This window comes from Tasmannia lanceolata, unplaced genomic scaffold (assembly GCF_043159265.1).
Source record: "Tasmannia lanceolata isolate RefF3 unplaced genomic scaffold, GAP_Taslan_0.1 ptg000013l, whole genome shotgun sequence".
In the NCBI taxonomy this organism is placed as follows: Eukaryota; Viridiplantae; Streptophyta; class Magnoliopsida; order Canellales; family Winteraceae; genus Tasmannia; species Tasmannia lanceolata.
The window spans coordinates 4,781,176-4,800,728 of record NW_027518690.1 but is presented as its reverse complement, the minus strand read 5'-3'; the positions used below and the strand labels follow the sequence as shown (position 1 = coordinate 4,800,728).

Genomic DNA, 19,553 nt, shown 5'->3' with positions numbered 1-19,553 from the left:
ATGATTTCCACTCTCTGATTTGTATTCTTTAAATGGACGGTGATAAAATAAAGAAGCAACAGTCTGCGTTCAAAATCCCAATTGTCCATCAAGAGAAGGTATTTCGATCATTGAACGAGTAAGCCTTGTTACCCTTGTACGTTGGCCAGCTCTTTATTGTTTCTAACGAGAATATCCGTATCCATCATAAAGAAACTTCTTTACATTGCACAAAGTGCTTGTCTTTAATCCTAGAACAAATCGACAACTATCTGCTAAAATTTTACACGGTCCCCATCTTATCTCATCCAAAGTACAAATAATGCACTCCTTTCACATAGAAGGAGAGGAATCGCCTGTTCTATAGCTTTCGACGCATTTATTCATTTCAAATTTTCTGCTTAGATGAGTGGAAAGGTATCAAAAAGATGGTGAAAAGGACATAAAAAGAGGAGGGATAGTTGGTTAGCTTATTCTTCAAACTAAGGTGAGAAAAGATGGATATTAGAGAGAGGATGGGTAGAGAAATGAGCCCAGATAGATTGAAAGTTTGTATGCAACCAAAGATAAAGGCATTGAGGAAAGTGCAAGTCGTTTATTACCTTTGTAGGAATGGGCAACTTGAACAACCCCATTTCATGGAGGTTCCTCACATAGCCAATCAACAGCTACGTTTGAAAGGTACTAAACGGGTACTAAAATTATGAAAATTTGAAGACTAGAGGTTCTTTTTTTGTTTTTTTCTTAAAAACCCATTTGTGTTTTGCTATTCATTTGGTCTGTTTTTTGTAAATAGATGTGATGGATCGGCTTATGGTTCTCAGAGGCAGTGGCATGCCTGCTCTCTTCTCTTGGTCTTGCAAAAGGTTTGTTTCCTCTTCCTTTGATTTTACAGTTGGGTTTTATCTTCTTTTTTTCTTTTTCTTTTTTATACTTTTTTAGAGTCTTTTTCTTAATTTTTTTGTTGTTGTAGGAGCTACAAGAACGGGTATGTCTGGAACGATTTGGGGGAGAACGATGTGATTTACCCTGCAAATGGAGCTGAGTATGTTTTGAAAGGATCGGAGATTATAGAAGAGTCTGCCGGTTAGTGTCAAACACACCCACAAAGCAATTTAGCAGAAAATACCATCTTCTTCTTTCTTTTATCATCCCTTGTTTCTCTCTATATTTTTTTTCTTCTCCTCCATTGTCCTTTTTTTTATTCTCCATTGTCCTGGTTTCTATAAAACTTCCCCACATCAATTTCGCAGAAAACCCTGTTTTTCTTCCTCTTTCTTATATCATCAAACTCCCCCACATGGCAATCTAGCAGAAACCCAGTTCTCTTTGTTCTTATACCATTCCCTGTTTTTATCTGTTCTTTATTTTTTTGAGGTATTAATGATTAAATAACACCGACTCTAACAGCTTTAGCTTATGGAGTAATGGGTTGTTTCACATGGTATCAGAGCTATCGCCTCACGGCAGGTCTCATGTTCAAAACCCACTCCTTTAGATTAAAAATCCAGGAGTAGGCTAACGAGAGAGAGAGAGAGAAGGCCACACGTGAGGGGAGTGTTGTATAACACGTGAGGGGAGTGTTGTATAAATGATTAAATATGAACAAAACCTGGCTCCAGATCAGTCGGGATAAACAAAACCTGGCTCTGTAATAGCAAGGGGAGTGGAAATATCAATTCCATGCTTACTTTTTGTCTTTAGAAGGAATTGATATTTCCACACCTCTTGCCATTAGAGCTGTTAGACCGAAAATCGGTAACAGGTACAGCAGTGACGTAAGAGCTGAGCTGGATAACCAAATGAACTGAGTCCTGGGGGACCGGAGTGAACGAGTAGTGAAGTGGCTAGAAGCGAGTCCTGCACAAGTCAAGCGAGGTCAGAAGACCAACCCGGGTTTTACTCCGGACAGGCCCTTCGACACTCAAGTCAGTATGAGCAGGAGTGAAGGGGAGAAGTCTAAGAGTTTGGGTGGAGAGGGTTTTTTGCATTACCCGTTTTTCGTATTACCCGTTGGTTTGAGCTTTGAACCCCTATTTATAGGGGAAAACCTGGTGAGGTGTCCAGGACAGGTGTCCTGGACAGGTGGCGGCCTGTGAGAGGCTGGAGTTCACCTACTCCAGGACAGGTGGCGGCCTGTGAGAGGCTGGAGCTCACCTACTCTGGGACAGGTGGCGGCTGTGAGAGGCTGGAGTTCACCTACTCCAGGACAGGTGGCGGCCTGTGAGAGGCTGGAGCTCACTTACTCTGGGACAGGTGGCGGCCTGTGAGAGGCTGGAGTTCACCTACTCTGGAACAGATGGCGGCTTGTTAGAGGCTGGAGTTTTTACACCCCATCAAGAGCTATTAGCAACTTAGCAAGGGTTTGGAGGAAGTCCCTCCAAACTGATGTGGAGCCAAGTTTTTTTAATTAAGTATCTCCAACTCTAAGTAAATGGTTGTTTCACATGGTATCAAAGCTATTGCCGCCGGAGGTTCGGGTTCAAAACCCAACAACTACTTGATATTAAAAATCCATGCCAAGTGCTTAAGCTTTTGGAGTAATTGTTTGCTTCACATTAGCTCTCAGGTAGGTTCTGGTTTCAAAAACCAACTACTACTTTATATTAAAAATCCACGCTTTCCGCTTAAGCTTTTGGGCATGTTTGCCAACCATGAATTTTTTATATATGAAAAACTAGTGTCTCCAAGGGGAAGTGGTGAGAGAAGGGTTGGGTGGGTGAAGTGGCTAAAAATTAGGAAACAAAAATCAGAAAATTAGTGTCTCAAGTGGTGAGAAGTGGCTAAAAATCGAGAAACAATTTTCTACTCAAAGTAGTATAGACTTTTCCCTAATTTTTAGCCACTTCGCACGTTCATTTCAATCATGCCCTCTCAAATCTCTCTCCTCCCACCTGCCCTACCCCTCTCACCACTTTGGAGACACTAATTTATCATGAAAAAAAATTCCTAGCTGCCAGACATGGCCTTTGGAGTACAGTTGGCGTTCTTATATTATATATTCTCGATGGCATCCTTTTATATAAAATATTAGAGCATATTAAGTAGTAGAAATAAGTCTATCACCCAATTTTTCTTACAATCTCAACCCACTTCTTGTCATTAGCGAGAGATGAGTTGACAGTCTTACACTCTTTTGGTTAAAAGCATACTATATATACACCCTCCGATCCTATCAAAATACTAGTGGTATGAAATGCAATTAGGATCTACGAATTCTAACGCCCGTGTTTCTTTTCTGTTTTCTTCTTTTTCTCTTCCTTCTCCTATGTTGTACCTGCATATAGCATTGTAAAGCCTATTTACTTAACATTTTCTAAAAAAATTCTCTCTTCTCTCTTATATTTTATATCATTAGATTTTTTCGATTTTTTCTTTATTAAGTATTAGAAATAAGAGATTATAAATTACCAGTTCAAGAACAACGTTGGTTCCTAGTCTAGCAATAGCAATAATGGATTGTGTCACATTTTTTTTCTTCTAACATCTCCATTTGTGGCAGAACGTCTTCAACAACTTCAAGTAAGCAACAAGCAACAGAACCCAGAACTCAATTTCCAACCCAAGAGAAAATCACTAGTAGGAAATCAAAACAGAGAAGAAGAAAAAGAAATGGGCAACATAAAAAAAGAAGAAGAAGAAGAAGAGAAAGCAAGCAACAGAATCTCTAATACACCTTACTCCGAAATCAAATCCAACAAAAAACCCACAACACCAAACAACCTCGCAACGGAGCTGGCATTAGACAGAGGCTCTCCACCAACGGTTTCTGTTAAAACAACCCACAGAAATTCCCAAAGGTTTGAAAACAGCAATGACTCACGGTTGGACTCGGCAATGACTCGGAACTCGGTTCTTTTTCAACTCTTTGCTTGTGGCTCTCCTTCTACCAAAGTAAGAAATACTCACTCTGTGAAGAACAACAGTCTCCACAAAGGGGTGCTATGTAAAATCGCAACTAAATCTATCTTACATGATGAGATTAATTACATGTCTGAAAACCCACGATTTGGGAACGTACAATCGGAAGAAAAGGAGTATTTCAGCGGGAGTATGGTTGAGTCGATGATGGAGAACCGAGTCTCTGCCGAACCTTCGTTGAAGAAATCGTCATCCTATAATGAAGAAAGGTCTGTTTCTATGTAATTATTTTCCAACTCAGCCCGAGTCGACTCGTTTTTGGTATATTTTAGATTGGGTTTTTTTGCAAAAGAAGTCATGTACCTTGCTGGGATTTGGTAGGCAATTTCGTGGAAAGCCATATGCGGTTGGCTTTTGCATGATGGAACACCCACCTATGAATTAATTGAATAAGACAAAATCTGCCAAAAAGTCAACCTGTGTTGCTGTTCTCACATGTAAAAGGCAGCCGCGAAATATCTTTCCTTGAAATTGTTAGCAAATCCCTACTTCGCTTTATTTTTAAAAACAGTCTCTAGTTTGACAATTTGCAAAAAGAAGCATCTTGTTTGAGTGAATTTTGCAAATCAGGTCTTGCCAATAATTTGTGACCAAAGTACCCATGGTAGTTTGTTTTGAAAATTAACAGATAAAAATGCGTTTTGTCTGTTAATACATCTATAGTTTGAGTGCTTTGACTATCTCCCTCCTTGACTTATTGTATTGCTATCTTTCTATTCTCTTTGTTCCTTCAGGACCATCTCGGTTCTGTTATATATATATATATATATATATATATATATATATATATATATATATATATTCTGTTGCCCTCTTCAGAAAAAAACAGACAAAAATGTCCTTATATGTGGGAAAACATGAAAATTACCTCGTAAAAAGGCCAAAATACCCATGATACACAATGATATGTTTTGATAGGTGGGTCTCATCAACTCATCTTAAACTCGTGCATGGGTGGGACCCACCATTTTGCCTTGAATTTTGATGCGTAGGTCCAACAATATCCTTTATGAGCCCATGCATATGTTGGGGCCCACAATTTTACACATCATGTTTTGATGGGTGGGCCTATTTTTTTAATCCCAATCGGAACATCTGCTTAGAATGCTAGTATATATATAGAAATGATATTTCACACCCTTAATTCAAAACTTACCATTGACTGTCATAAGTAATTAGGTCTTTTTACAATGTAATTTTTCTCTTTTCTCATGTAAGGATAGTTTAGTCTTTTCAATGATTTAAAAACATCTATCACGGGTATTTGGCCACAAATTGATGGCATGACCCTGGATTTGCAAAATTCACTCAAACTTGAAGACTATTTGCAAATTTTCAAACTACAAGTCTCTTTTTGCTAATAAAGCAAAGTATAAGATTTATTTTTGCAAAAAACCTCTATTAGATTATGCATATGGCCATACGACTTTCTATGTCCATACGATCTAATCCATCGAGAATTTGACGGTGATTATAAGTGGGTCCAATGATTCATTTATTTGAATTATTTTATTTTTTGTTTGAGCAGGAATTTGAAAGGTGGAATTGTACAAGAATTACAGAAGCGGGAGGAAGAGAAGAGCATGAAAGGAAAATGCATTCCAAGAAAGAGACCCGCTTCTGTCAAGCATCCGAAGAAATGACCACATCTGCCCCTCAAATCAATTAGACGAAGGGGTAAAGTAGTGGTTAGATCTGTAATTGTCGGTGTTAGAGGAGGTTTATTTTGGTTTTGACTTGTCCATCTGTGCAATGATGAAGGTTGACGTTGGAAAAAGATTACCATCGTTCGTTTGTGCAATTTTGCCTATACCATGTTTTAATAATTGCACAACCCCAGCTAGTCGTTTCTTTCCTAATCGGCTTAGAGATTTTTGGGAAATGTAATAGCTTTTTATAGCTGTTTAAATAATAAAAGACAAGATGATTAGTGCAATTATCAAAACATGGTGGTGCCTATATAAGTAGCCTAAATATTTTGTCCATTATTACTGCACAGTTTATTCAATTCAATCAATGCTTTGCTTGTGATTAATTTAAACTTCAAAATATTTAAAACAATTAATCTGAACTCCATACAAGCATTAGTCTCTAGGATTTGGTTAATGGAAGAGCCCGGAGAGGGAAATGAAACTAATGAGAGAGAGAGAGCGTGGTGGAAAGTTACAATCATGGTTTTAAATTTCGACCGAAATCCGAAATTTCGATTGAATGCCATTTTTTATTAAAAAAAATGTTACAAAATTTTGGAATTTCAGTCCGAAATTTTGAGCGAAAATACCAAACTCCGGCCCGAAATTTCGGATTTCGGTGGGGTCCAAAATGGGTACCGAAACCGAAATTTAAAACCTTGGTTACAGTCCTAGTAGGGCTCTACCTAAGTATGGGACTAGGTGAGACCCAGCCTAGGGCTCTATCTAAGCATGAGACAAAGTGAGACCCAGCCTGGTAAGAGACAGGTTTAAAGAGCTTAGCCCATTGCATTCCATCAATCCATCAAGTTTCTTTAGAATTCTTTAGTTGGTTTTATGAGGATTGGCATGGATTTGGAGTAGCTTTGGAGTATCTATGGGTTTGTTTGGGGGGGAAATGAATCTATGGGATTTACCTGGACAATTTCTTGGAATATATTCTATAAAAAATATACAATTTTCTATTTGCAAATAATCTTTATTTGTAAATAAGATTAAGTTAACCTTATTTGCAAATGAGATAGCAGGGTCATTTTAGAAGCCATCAACCATTGCATTTAAGATTATATTGAAATGAAAATATGTGCCGTTAAGATCATATGCAAATAGCTTTTAGGGGTAACCATAGAGTAGAAGTGGACTTCGGATCGGATCTGCCCGTACTGGTCACATCTGTTAAGATCCCCTATTGGTCAGATCAGGATACATTTCAAAACAAACCGTCCATGGGAGTCTCCTACGTCCTACCAATGTTGTACAAAGGGCTTATGATCATGGACCGGAATGTTTCCATTTCCATCCCCACCGAAACGAAATCTACTTGATTTCCTTTCACATTTTTTCCTCCGAAATTTCAACCAAAATTTTTGAAATTCGATCGAGATGGTCGTAACAAAAAAAAATTTGGAAAGTTATTATGATTTGTATTTCATTTCATTTCATTTCATTAACTTTGAGAGCGATATTTGGTTGGAAACATCATTTAACTGCACCATAAAGTAACGGTGTCTTATGCATGAGATGTCAAATCGGCATGAGACCAATAAGAGGTTGGAAACATCATTTAACTGCACCACTAGGGCGTGCGTGGTGCTAGCATCAGAGAAGATGACCAGAGTTTGTGAGGCCAGAGAAAGGCAACTGGTTTCCAGAGGCTGTAACATTGAACAAACAACGGATTAAAATAATTCCAAGTTAAAAAACATTGTCAACTAACAAAATATAAAATTAACTGGGGATAAGCTATCTGTGACAACAATGGTTCGTTATAAGAGCTTATTCCAGATAAAACCTAGCCTTAAATCAAACAGGCCCTAAATGAAAACAATACCAAGAGGTCCGAAAGTTGTACAATAACTAGAACTCCCTATATTCTTAGGGTCTATTTAGTTGCACATATCCAGAACTCCGTATACTCTTAGGGTCTATTTAGTTGCATAATCTCCTAGCTTTACTTCATTCAGCCATCAAGCTACAGGCCTATCCCTTAATGGCTTGTCCTCTCCTTGTTTGTGCCCACTGGCATACTAGCAAACTCCTAGTAAAAAACCACCAAAATGTAGTTTTTTTATTAATAGACTAAAAGTAGTTTTTACTAGTGGAGTCTTGGGATTATAGCATTTATCTCTCTTCTCTCTATATTGGTAATGACAACCCTACTGCCCCTTTAGTTTGGTAAGACACTCCACATCAGGAAACTACTTCAGTTGACAATCAAACACCTACTTACCACCATGGTTTTAAATTTCGACCGAAATCCGAATTTTCGGACCGAAATTGACCAAAACCGAAACGGTCATTTATTTCGGCCAAAATTTCGAAATTTCGGTTTTTCCTAAATTTGACCCAAAAAAACTGTTTTTTTAATAGTAATTTAATATTTTACCAAAATAATCATTTTTGGGTTATGTACCAGATTTCGACTGAAATTTCGGTCAAAATTTCGAAATTCCTTGGTCCGAAACCGGTACCGAAACCGAAATTTTAAACCTTGCTTACCACTAATCGATGAAGAGACTACTTCATTGGTGTTACACCTGTTGACTACTTGAGTTCTAATTTACCACTACTCTACAAGGTAACTACGTGCAACCATTTCACCAATGACCAAACTGACCATGAAACAGTGGCAGTTTAGCAAGCCCTAGGAAGTAAGCAAGTTGCGGAGTTGAAAACAATAGTAAAGCAGGCCATTGTAGTCCTACTCTGGATGCTCACTATACATATGATATCAAACAGGAAACAGTAAATGCATGAGGAGGGTGGAAAACACACAGATTTTGTAAAAGACCTGTTTTGATCCAATACTTCAATCTGCAATGCAGAACCTCATGGATGAGAATATGGGTTTTGTTCAGATTTCAGAGTTCATAGAACGCTAACAAAGAAAACGGGTTTGCCTCCCAATCATTCGAAACTTAAAACAGAATGTCTACTAGCAGATATATCTTAAAGAGATGTTAGTATTGTCAATCATTACCAGTGGATCACACCGCCTTGTCATTAACTGAAGGCTCCAGGTTTATAGTTCCCACACCTGATTGTAAATCTCCCACATCATTTCCACTTCCATTTGCCTCCGGTAAGCTATGCTCAGACGAGTTGTTTGATGCAAGCTTGTGAGGCGAAGAGTTCTCTGCATTCTCTTTAATGGATTCATCAGAGTCCGACTCCGAGATTTTTGAGTTAAACAATGGGAGGATCGGTGCAGGTGGGTCCATGGCCGCTGGGTTACTATCTCTCGACCAGAATGAAGGTATTCTTTTGTCATCTTCTCTCATCCTTTCAGCATAATCATTAATATTGAAACCCTCCTGATTACGCCCACCAAATGCAACCTCGAGTTTGTCCATATCAAAGAGGTCTTCCATTATCTTCTTAGTGCCAATGTCGTCCGAGTAAACAAACTTCACCTTCTTGTAAGTCTTGGGCTCCAGAAATGGTTTCACAATCTGCAATGAATGTTTTGAGCTCAAACTATATTCACAGTCCAGCAAGTATGAATATTGGAGTTTAATCAGTCAAATGTTAGTTTTGATCATGCCAATGTTCAACAATCTCACTGGTTATCATTTAAAAAAGAAAAAGAAAAAAAAGAAGCAATTTCACTGATCAGATTATCCAACAAGAGGTGTTAAAATTGATGGTTAAAGTATGGCAGGTCAATGGTTCACATTCAATGGTCAAAATTTGCTCATTGGACAAGTAGGAACATCCAATCGGTGAGATGTTTCGGCAGTGGGCCATTCACCGCAGGCCCCACCAGATGACTGATTCCAATCACAGCTCACATGGAACATTTATGGTGAGAAATGGGGCGGACTACCAACTTTGGCAGTCTCAAGGCTAGCTTCCTTCTCCCTTTCATGGCCCTGTTTCGATTGCAAGAAAAACACTTCTCATGGTTCCTAAATTAAGAGGGGAATAAAGTGATTATCTTTTATTTAGAGGGGTATTATGATAAAAGAAGTAGGAAAATTTAGAAAGATTTTTTGTTCCCAAACTTCTCTTGAAAATTCCTGCAATCCAAACATGTCCTAAATGCAATTACTCTAGCTTTCTTTAAGTTTTCTTCATGTTACCATCCTATTCTAGAAGGCAACTGACAATGAAATTCAAAGTTTTTCTGTGAAGAGAAAAAAAAAGGAAAATATAAAAAAGTCTAACTTACTGTCCAGAAAGATTCAAAGAACTTTGGTGGGTTGTAAAGGATTGCCAAACCCAGCCTTTCCGGGTAACAGTCTTGCAAAACATGGGCTGTCTCACGGGTAACCTTCACTGATATATTTGTCATGTTGAAGCCCTGGAAATCAATGAGCCACACCATTTGTTCGCGGTCCGGTGCCAGATTCATAATTGCGTTCTCCATGCAATATACCAAATACCTAATCTGTCCTTTTGTTGACTTTGTGTTCTGCAGTTTACCATAAGATTAGAGAAATGGTTATCAATGCAAAAAGCACAAAACCCACAAAAGCAAGATATTAAATATCGGTTTCGGTAGAATTTTCAGCCGAAACCATCTAAAACTTAACAAAAAATTCGGCTTTTTTAAAATTTCCACCGTAACGTATAAATTTTTGCCGGAAATTTCAGTGGAAATTTCGGCCATTTCGGGGAAAATTTCGGTAATTTCGGTGGAAATCTTCAACATTTCAGTAGAAATTTTGTAAATAAGGGTGAAAAACGAAATTTTGGATTTCAGCAAAATTTCAGGAACGGGGAAATCATGTAAAAATCCGATTCAATGTGCTTTCGGTTTCGGCCGAAATTTAGAACTATGCACAAAAATAGCATGACTATCGATATAATTTGAGCAAACCTGACAACCAGGCCTCATGACAAGTACGCTCCTTCCATATTTGTCAATATAGTTTGTTCTGTAGATTTTGCCTGTCTCGGCTTCATGGGAAACTTCGTCCTACATCAAGTAAGGTTAGTTAAGATAAATTATAAACATTGTCTCAACAGAAACACCTTCCCATGCTAAAAACAATAGCGCAGCTGTTAAGAGGGTAGACACTGCGCCTGATAAAGTACCTAAAATGCCGTTACCCAAAAAGACTTTCTTTCAATGAACTGCAATAAAAGGGTGGACACTGCACCTAATATTGTACCTAAAATATTGTCACTCAGAAAGACTTTAAGACACTTTCCAAGCAGAAAATTTTGTACCACAAAATAATCCAAACAGTATAACATAATAGTACGTAAAATTCACTTCACTTCTAATCTGAGTCCTTCCTAGGCCCTATTCGTTTGAGATTGTGGCTGCCGATTGTGATTATTGGATTCAAAATTACATTAATTTTGAGTCCAATAATCCGATGGGGGTCACAATCGGTTGTCATAATCCCAAAAGAACAGGGCACTAGTAATTCACAATCACATCCAAGATGCATAATCCCTGATTCTAAGATAATACAAGAAGCAAGCTGTTGTACTCATAAACATGCCAGATTTTCAAAGGCTTTGCAATCTAATTAGAAAAGCATAGGAAGTCATCTTTCTTGCGATTAATAGCATGTGAGTCATTATAAAATAATATAAAGGACTTCCCATGGCTTTATTGTCTCATTGTTTCCCATGCCTATAATTTTTCATAAGCGCATTAGAATATCAAGTGACAGTGACTGATATGAAATAAAATCAATCAATTTACATTGCTCCTTGAAACATGAAGCTGTATCTGATCTTGGTCGCTATAAATACTAGTAAAGGGAAACCAGTCTCAAATAACCCAAATCAGAAAGACTATCCAAAAGAACTAGTGGTGTGGTAGATATGTCAATCACTTCTGAACGTCAATAACAGAGAGAAAAATGACTGCCCAATTTTTTAGATCAAGTATAACATGCATAGGGGGGTAGAGTACCCAGCGTATTTCTTCTGGCTTGTATTCGTATCTCCATTTCAAGGTCTCTTTCAGCATTTTAGTGGCCTTCTTGACATTCCAGTTCCGTGCCCTCAGATATCGTGATATTGACACATCAGAACAGTAAATCGACAATTTACCCGACAATGGCCCTAGCAACCTCCTAACCTCATTAATCTGAAAAGGCAATCAAACAAAAATGTTAACCCATAAAATATTACGCTAAATAATCAGTGTCGTCTTTTTCAAGGGTCATTCCATAAGAACGAATGGCTTGTCCGGACTCTAAAATAAAAGGCAAAGTTTATTATGTCAGTATAGCACGAATACTTAATGACAAAACTATTGTCAAACATGATTACCTTTTCCTGCTGCTCTTCAAATGGTGATTGTTTTTCGGACCCATTTGCTCCAGATTGCTTTGAATTCATACTGATTCTTTTTGAAGTAATATTTCCTGAAAGCCAAACATTGGGAGTATCAAAATGCAGAACACTGTGGATGAAAGATTTTACATCAAAAAAACAGGAAAGCATTTGCTATGAACCATATAAAAAACAATAAATAGACATACCATGTTCTAATGAATATCTCTACACAAACTTCCAATCGTTACAAATGATTCTGCACTTCTGGCCTCGACTATTCAAGTGACAAACTGCACTTCTGGCCTCAACTATTCAAACTTCAAAGTGACAAACCAAGACTAGCGTAATGAAACACCTAGTTTCCTAGTTACAACCTAAGTCACAAATATCGTTCTCAGGAATTTCTCAGCAAGGGAAAATCTTGGGATATATTAATTTTTTTTATTCTTTTGGGTTTAAATCGGGAAAAATGTTTAAAATATATATAATTTAAAAATAAATAAGTTATATCACAAAAATATTGTGATATTAATGAGATAAATGATTAAAATAAAAATTACGGTTTATTTTCAAAATATCGGGGTTATTTCGGGATTTTGTTGTTTTATCAAAATGTTATGATAAAATCGCGATATTTTGAAATTTTCAAAATATCAGAGATATTTGTGACACACATCTCCACTTCAATGTTTAGAAACTCATACTTGGTCAAGAACTCACCCAAGGAAAAACAGGGTAGACGAGTCAATTATTGACTAATTGGCTCGGGTGAGTAGTGAGTTTTGATTGAGTCGGTAGAGCTAAAACCTAGTCGAAGGTGATTGAGTGATTGACCAGTGACTTCTTAAACATTATTCAGCCAAGAAAAAACATCAAATACATTTTTCCAATATAATCTCCAGAGGGGAAAAGGCCTATGGGACCCACAATCATTCTGTAATAGGGACCATTATGGCCCCTACCATTGCATACATTGTTAGTAACAACCTCAAGGATAGATTTGTCCTCAGTAACAACCTCCAGGATAAATTTGCTGGATCAGGTTGTCCTACATATCAGAGAAAATCTTTCTACTTGACTGCATATTCTTCTCATAATTTGCAGTCAACGACAAATTAGCTAATCCTATTCGCCTCCACAGAGTTCTCTTTTCTTTTCTTATCTCCTTTTTTTTTCTTTTGAGATAGGAGACAAAATTATGAAAAGCAAAACAGAACAATGCAGACCAACAGGGGCAGAGATTGCCCCACATACAATACATATCTGGACACAACCATAGCTCCACAATAACTTCAGCACTACAAGGGGTATGGGAAAATACAAAGGATAGGAAAGCTTATGCAAACCATTCGCGAGATAATTTCATGGCGGCGGAGTGGGGAGTTCCAAGATGATTTTCTACAGTCTATGCTACAGAGGGATTCACTTCTAAAGAATGAAAAGATCTACGATCACACACACACACACAATACAAAATTAAAATAATAAAAAAAAATCAAGAAACCCACAAAGGTTCAAGACTGAATAAACAAAAAAAACAGACACCCAGCATCCATGGCGCAGAATAACAAATAGTAACCATGAGTGCTAACATGTGCACCTTACCTTGTCAAGTAAATAGACCTTGAAGTCCACCCTCCTCTCACTCCTGAAGAATCTCAATTGACAGAGCCAATCAAAATCCGGTCAAATATATCTGATAAAAAACAGATCTAAGAATATGGGTATTGAAGGAAAATAGGGAATCTATAGAAAAATGACCAAAATGAGGAGAGGAGAGTTTCAATGCATATATCTCCAATGATTCCCCGTCTTGAATACATAGAGCACAATGATCAATAATCAAAATTTTTCGCTCCCTAAGAAAATCCATTGTCTGAATGCGCTTGCGAAGTGCGTCCCAACCAAAAATACACCTACCCTTGGAGGGGCTTGGACAGACCAGACCCTTTGCTACACTGGAGGTAGCATGGCAAAACATGAGGTGGTGATAGAATGATTTTATGGAGAATTCCCCCTAAGTATTCCAAACTTATACCCTTGTATCTAATCCATTCGTCTTTATGTAACAACCCTCTAACAATTCGAAAAGCCTGGACGACACTGATTGTAGCTCCCTGTCAAAGAAGTTTCTTCTAAAGACTCTGAACTGATGTTTCTTCTGTCATAGTACCCATATCGACAAACTGCTTAGGAGCTGAATCACATCCGGTGGACAGGTATCGTATCTGAGTCTTCATCTCCCTCACTTCTTCAGTTAGCCATGTTTTATCAAACATCCATCTTTTAGACATTGAAGACCCTAGAGATGGTGTAAAGGTGCTTTTAGCCATGTTTTGAGATAAGGATAAGATGACATTGTATCTTCGATTTGGCTAGCAACCACACAACTCTTCCTCTCTTCTCTCGAAGAATTCTTTAACTAAAGCCTCTGTTGAAGTTGTCACCACAAACAAATCCGGAAACAATTCCTTCAAAGAAACGGAGGAGCACCACTTGTCATGCCAGAATCTTATTATATCACCAGACTGAACTCTGAATCTAGTGCCTGCAAGAAAAAGGTGCTTATAGCTCATAATGTCTCTCCGCATGGTGCACCCAAACTACCTATAACAATCCTCGGACTCCCAGTGCCCCACTTGGGACCCATACTTACTGTCAATTACTTTGGCCCAAAACTGTGATTCCTCCTCCCCATACCCCACAACCATTTGCCTAGTAATGTAATGCCTGATTTACTTTAATCTTTCTTATCCCTAATCCTCCTGCCTTACAGGGTTTGCAAACCTCCTCCTCCCATGCAACTAAGGAAAAAGCTCTTTTCTCTTCTGAGCCTCCCCACAAGAATCTTCTTTGGTTTTGATCAATTCTCTATTTTACACGTACTGGCATTTGAATAAAGATAATTAATAAATCAGAATGTTCGCCAATACCGCCTTAATGAGGGTAAGTCTGCCACCCATTGATACTAAATTTATTTTCCGCGTATCTAGCCTTCTTTCCACCCTCTCCACTATAGGGTCCCAGCTTATTTTCTTGGGCCTACCCACGCCTAATGGAAGGCCAAAGTAGAAGGTAGTTGGTCCACGTTGCATCCCATGATACAAGCTAGCCCCTGAGTCACTTCCGCATCCAAATGTATGCCAAATATCTTAGACTTATGAAAATTTGTCTTTTGTCCTGTCACCGTCTCATAGCCCCTCATGATAGCTTTGCATTACCTTCAATACATCAGGAGCTAAAGAGCATAATGTCATCAGCAAAATGTAAATGAGAAATCTATGTTTCAACTTGCCCAATTTTGAAGCCTTCAATCAACCCACATTCTCTACCTTTCTCCAACAATCTACTGAGGGTTTCCACAACAACGACAAAGAGGAAAGGGGATAGTGGATCACCCTTTCTCAGGCCCCTTAATGATTTGAAAAAAAAAAAAAAAAAAACCCTTTGTGGATCCATTGATCAAAACTGAGAACCAAGCAGAAGAAACACACTTCTTTATCCACCCTCTCCACTTTGCCCAAAAACTCATTCTATATATCAAATAGTCTAGATTTTCCACTCTACACGATCATATGCTTTCTCCATATCTACTATGCCCTTCTCTCCCATCTTTGAACACTAGTCAACTACGTCTTTAGTAATCAATGAACAATCAAGGATTTGTCGAACAGTGACAAAAGCGGATAGTCATTTGGAGATAATCTTAGGGAGAACTTTCTTGAGGTGATCGGCTAGGACCTTAGCAAAATTTTTAGATAAGGAACCAACTAAACTTATTAGTCGGAACTCACCCATAGTGGAAGCTCCTTTAACTTTTGGGATTGAAGCAATGAAGGTGACACTCGTTCCTCTATCAAGCTCCAATCCTTCAAAAAACTCCTTGAAGAAACTCTCTAGATCATCTTTAACATAACCCCAACAGACAAAAAAAAAAAGCTAAACAGAATCCATCAGGACCCGAGGCTCTATCCCTGCCCAATGAAAATAGACCCTTTCAATCTCCTCTTCTCCAAGCTTCAAACATCCTCCTCCTCAATCTGACTAAACTCCACTCCTTCTGGGAATGGGCGAGATGCAATGTCAGAAGAGTACAATCGCCGATAGAAGTCAACAACTTCCTTCATTATTATCTCCTTCTTAACGGTTCTCTCCCCATTAATTTGCAAGGTCTCAATCCAATTTCCTCTCCTTGCACTAGCAATATCGTGAAAATATGCAGTATTTTTACCCCCCTCCTTTAACCATTTTACCCTAGACTTTTGTCTCCAAGAAATCTCTTCATGTAGCAACATACTATTATACTCTTCTTTCAACCTCTCCACTTCCTCCACCTCTTCTGCCAAGGCAATTTTTTTTTTCGGTCCTCTTTCAATTCCTTGAATTTCTTTTTCAACCCAATGCCTACATCCGCCGGCCCCTCCGCATTCAATTCTGACCACCATCCTTCCATTTTCTCCTCCATTTTGGGAAGCTCTAGTCATGCTATCTCAAGTGATTCTGATAAAAAAGACCTCCATTTTGGGAAGCACTATTCATGCTATCTAAAGTGATTCCGATAAAAAAGAAGAGCACTACAAGGTTCTAAAAACATAAACAAAAACTTAATACTTTTAACTACAAAGTTCAAAAAACCTAAACAAAACCTTAATACTTTTGGACAAAATACCCTCTAATTAAAGACCCTCTCCCCACTTAAATTTTCGTAATATGAGTGTGGGCCCTATTTAAAACACTCATAACTAAAAGAATTTAAGTGATTCTGATAGAAAAATACTCTACTACGCTCTATGACTTAAAAAAGGTTAAATAACACTCTACAAACTAAATAACACTCTTTTAAAATCAACGATGGGCCCCATCTTCTTAACTCATTGATTCTCCATGGCATTTGGATGCTCCCCCGTCAGCATGTATAGGGACCACATAACAAATCCTCCAGAAAGAATAAGCTAGAACTTAGAAGTTAAACCTGGTTCATTAATAATAAGCGAGGAAAAAGACTCAACTGCAAAAAATACCATCAGATCCCAAACCAAAACTTTCCTTTCAATTATAAATGGGTGCATGTATAGGGACCATATTCTCTAAGCAAAGACCGAACACATTCAAACTCTTCATACTTGAGATTTCTTCCAAATATCAAATTCCATACCACCCTTCCCTCCCTTGTTTGTCGCAACACAGTCTTTGATTAATCACCCCCTTAAAAAGCATTAAACCTTTTACCAACCTCACAAAACTATCCGCAATTTAAAGAACACTAATTGTTGTTAGGTTTAGGCGTCTTGTTTCCTAAGTAGGAAGAGGAGACATCCCTTTTGATTCTAGGCTACCTAGAGAAAGAGGGGAGAGTGAGGTTTCCTAGTTAGTCTATGGCTAGGTCTAGGTTAGGTGTCCTAGGTATTTCTTAGTTTGACTAGGAAAGAGTGAAACCTAACCTTTTTAGATAAGGAATTGAATATCTTAGGAAGGTGAATGAGAAAAACCACACGACCAAGTCTGGGGGAGAGAGAGAGAGAGAGAGAGAGAGAGAGAGACTCTTATGCTTCGTTTGGTTGCACAAAAGCTCGGCAGCTGTCGGAATTTGGTTTGGATTTGGCATGTCATTCCACGTTTGGTTGCCAAAATAGCATTGAACTCCCTTTGATTCCCTTGGATGTCTCCCATGTAATAATTTCTTGTCTCTTTCTTGTCCCCTTCTTCCAAAAGCAAAGAATTATGGTTGAATTTTCTAGGGAATGATGCTCACTCTTTCTCGCTCTTGCCTCTCTCTTCTCTCTCCCTATATTGGTAATGACACCCCCTACTTTTTCTCCTACTCTCCGAGTATATGCCATGCAACCAAACACTACTACACAATTTTCCGAGGTAATTTAGGCAAATCAAAATGCTTGTCTCCTCCCTTTGACTTCCTATTCCACTACTCTCTGTGCCACCCCAAGCAACCAAAGATAGCATTAGGGTGTGTTTGGTTGCACAAAAACTTGGATAATATACGGGTTTTGCTTGGCATTTGGGTGCCGTGACAGAAACACCCCTTGTTTGGTTGCCAATATAGCATTGACATCCCGGGAGACTACCAGGGATGTCTCTTGGGTAATCATTACATGTCTCATCCGTGTCCCCTCCCATGAAATTTATGCAACATTCCACAAAAAGGGTGGAATTTTACATGGATTTCTTGGGAATGACGATTTTTCTCTCTTTCTCTCGCTCCCTTTCTCTCTTCTTTCTATATCGGAAACAGCGCCCATACCTCTTTTCTATGAGATTGACAACCAAACACTACTTGTCACTATTCTACGAGGTAAATTCCAGGTAAATCCAATGCTTCTCTCCTCCATGTTGACTACTTACACCACTAATCGACAAGGTAAATACTTGCAACCAAATAGACCCTTAATGGGGTTTTCTCATGTGATAAGAAATCAATTTTTTTTTCTGTTGGTAGTGTACGGTCTGGTTGAAAGAGAAGGGAAAGGATCACGGTTTATGGGTTTTGGGCAAACCTTGTTGTAATCCTTATATTATTTCTTTCTCATATGGAAGATCAGATCTCACCCTGTGGACATAGGCATCGTCACCGAACCACGTATATCTTGTGCTTGTGTGTGTTTCTTGGCATAGTTAGATTATCTTTCTATTACTTTGGGTACAATCGGATCGGATTTTTCCTGTTGGATTTCTCACCAATAGTTACCAAGAATAATTTAGAGAAACTTAAAATCTAGAATCCATTTACGCGGGGGGGGAGGTGGGGGGCGGGCGAAGGAAGGAAGGAGTTTAACCATCCAAGATTTTAACATGAGAAACTAAAATTTCTCAAGGCATTTTATTGTGATCTAAAAAACCCACTACAGACCCAACACATATTTCCCAACAATCATTTTATCAGTCCCCATCCATTGGCATGATCAAGTTATTCAATATTATCATGTAAATATATAGAGAAAAAAAATACAAAATAAAAATCCAAAAATCAAGAAACCCACAAAGGGAATAAACAGAAAAAAAACAGACAACCGAAATCCATGGCGCAGAATAACCAACAGTAAACTAAAGAGTGCTAACATACACACCTTACCTTGTCAAGAAATAGACCTTCTAGTCCACCCTTCTCTCACTCCTGAATAATCTCAACTGACAGAGATGATCAAAATCCGGTCAAATCTATCCAAGAAAACAGATCTAAGCACATGGGTATTGATGAAACCTGTTGAGAAAAATAGAAAATGACCAAAAGGGGGAGAGGAGGGTTTCAATACATATTTGTAAGATTAAAACCCTTCAATCAATTGGGTCTCTTTCCTTTGTTATTGGGTTTTCAAACCCATTACCAAACAGAAGGAAATTCCCAGGGAAAGAAAATGAGGCTATCAGAATATCCTGGAGTCTGTCAGCAACCGTATTTTAATTGTGGTTTTCTTTTCACTTTTATTTTTCTATTCTATCAAGGGGCTTTTGCCCCACCGAGCACAAAAAAAAAAAAAAAAAGGGGGCTTTTGCCCTTCTACTTTGTTTTATTTGCAAAAAGGGTAGAGTTTGCGAATGGAATCATCAGGTTTGAGTGGATTTTGCAAATCAGGTCATTCCATCAATTTGTGACCAAAATACCCATGGTAATTTTTTTTTTCTCATGAAAGACCAAAATGCCCTTACATGTGAAAATACAAAAATTAGCCTATGAAAAGACCAAAATACCTATGTTATCCAATG

The 19,553-nt window shown here is 38.2% G+C and overlaps 2 protein-coding genes across 4 annotated transcripts; one reads left to right on the top strand and one right to left on the bottom strand.

Moving 5' to 3' along the window:
* Positions 1 to 476: 476 nt before the first annotated feature.
* Positions 477 to 5,830, top strand: LOC143890891 (protein SOSEKI 2-like). Its single transcript, XM_077395577.1, has 5 exons — positions 477 to 660; positions 776 to 845; positions 953 to 1,065; positions 3,482 to 4,109; positions 5,429 to 5,830. Exons 1-5 carry the CDS (start codon positions 477 to 479, stop codon positions 5,541 to 5,543), a joined length of 1,110 nt encoding a protein of 369 aa, XP_077251692.1. The 3' UTR covers positions 5,544 to 5,830.
* A 1,212-nt stretch (positions 5,831 to 7,042) lies between these two features.
* LOC143889576 (uncharacterized) lies at positions 7,043 to 19,263 on the bottom strand. 3 transcript variants are annotated; one of them, XM_077393841.1, is made up of 7 exons: positions 18,922 to 19,263; positions 11,829 to 11,923; positions 11,467 to 11,643; positions 10,414 to 10,512; positions 9,763 to 10,005; positions 8,572 to 9,043; positions 7,043 to 7,246 (listed from the first exon to the last, which is right to left on the bottom strand). In XM_077393841.1, exons 2-6 carry the CDS (start codon positions 11,895 to 11,897, stop codon positions 8,579 to 8,581), a joined length of 1,053 nt encoding a protein of 350 aa, XP_077249956.1. In that variant the 5' UTR covers positions 11,898 to 11,923; positions 18,922 to 19,263; the 3' UTR covers positions 7,043 to 7,246; positions 8,572 to 8,578. The 3 variants fall into 3 exon arrangements, with proteins under 3 accessions (XP_077249956.1, XP_077249955.1, XP_077249954.1); XM_077393840.1 differs by lacking the exon at positions 7,043 to 7,246 and having other exon boundaries at positions 8,370 to 9,043; positions 18,917 to 19,262; XM_077393839.1 differs by lacking the exon at positions 7,043 to 7,246 and having other exon boundaries at positions 8,370 to 9,043; positions 18,922 to 19,262.
* Between the last annotated feature and the right edge of the window lie 290 nt (positions 19,264 to 19,553).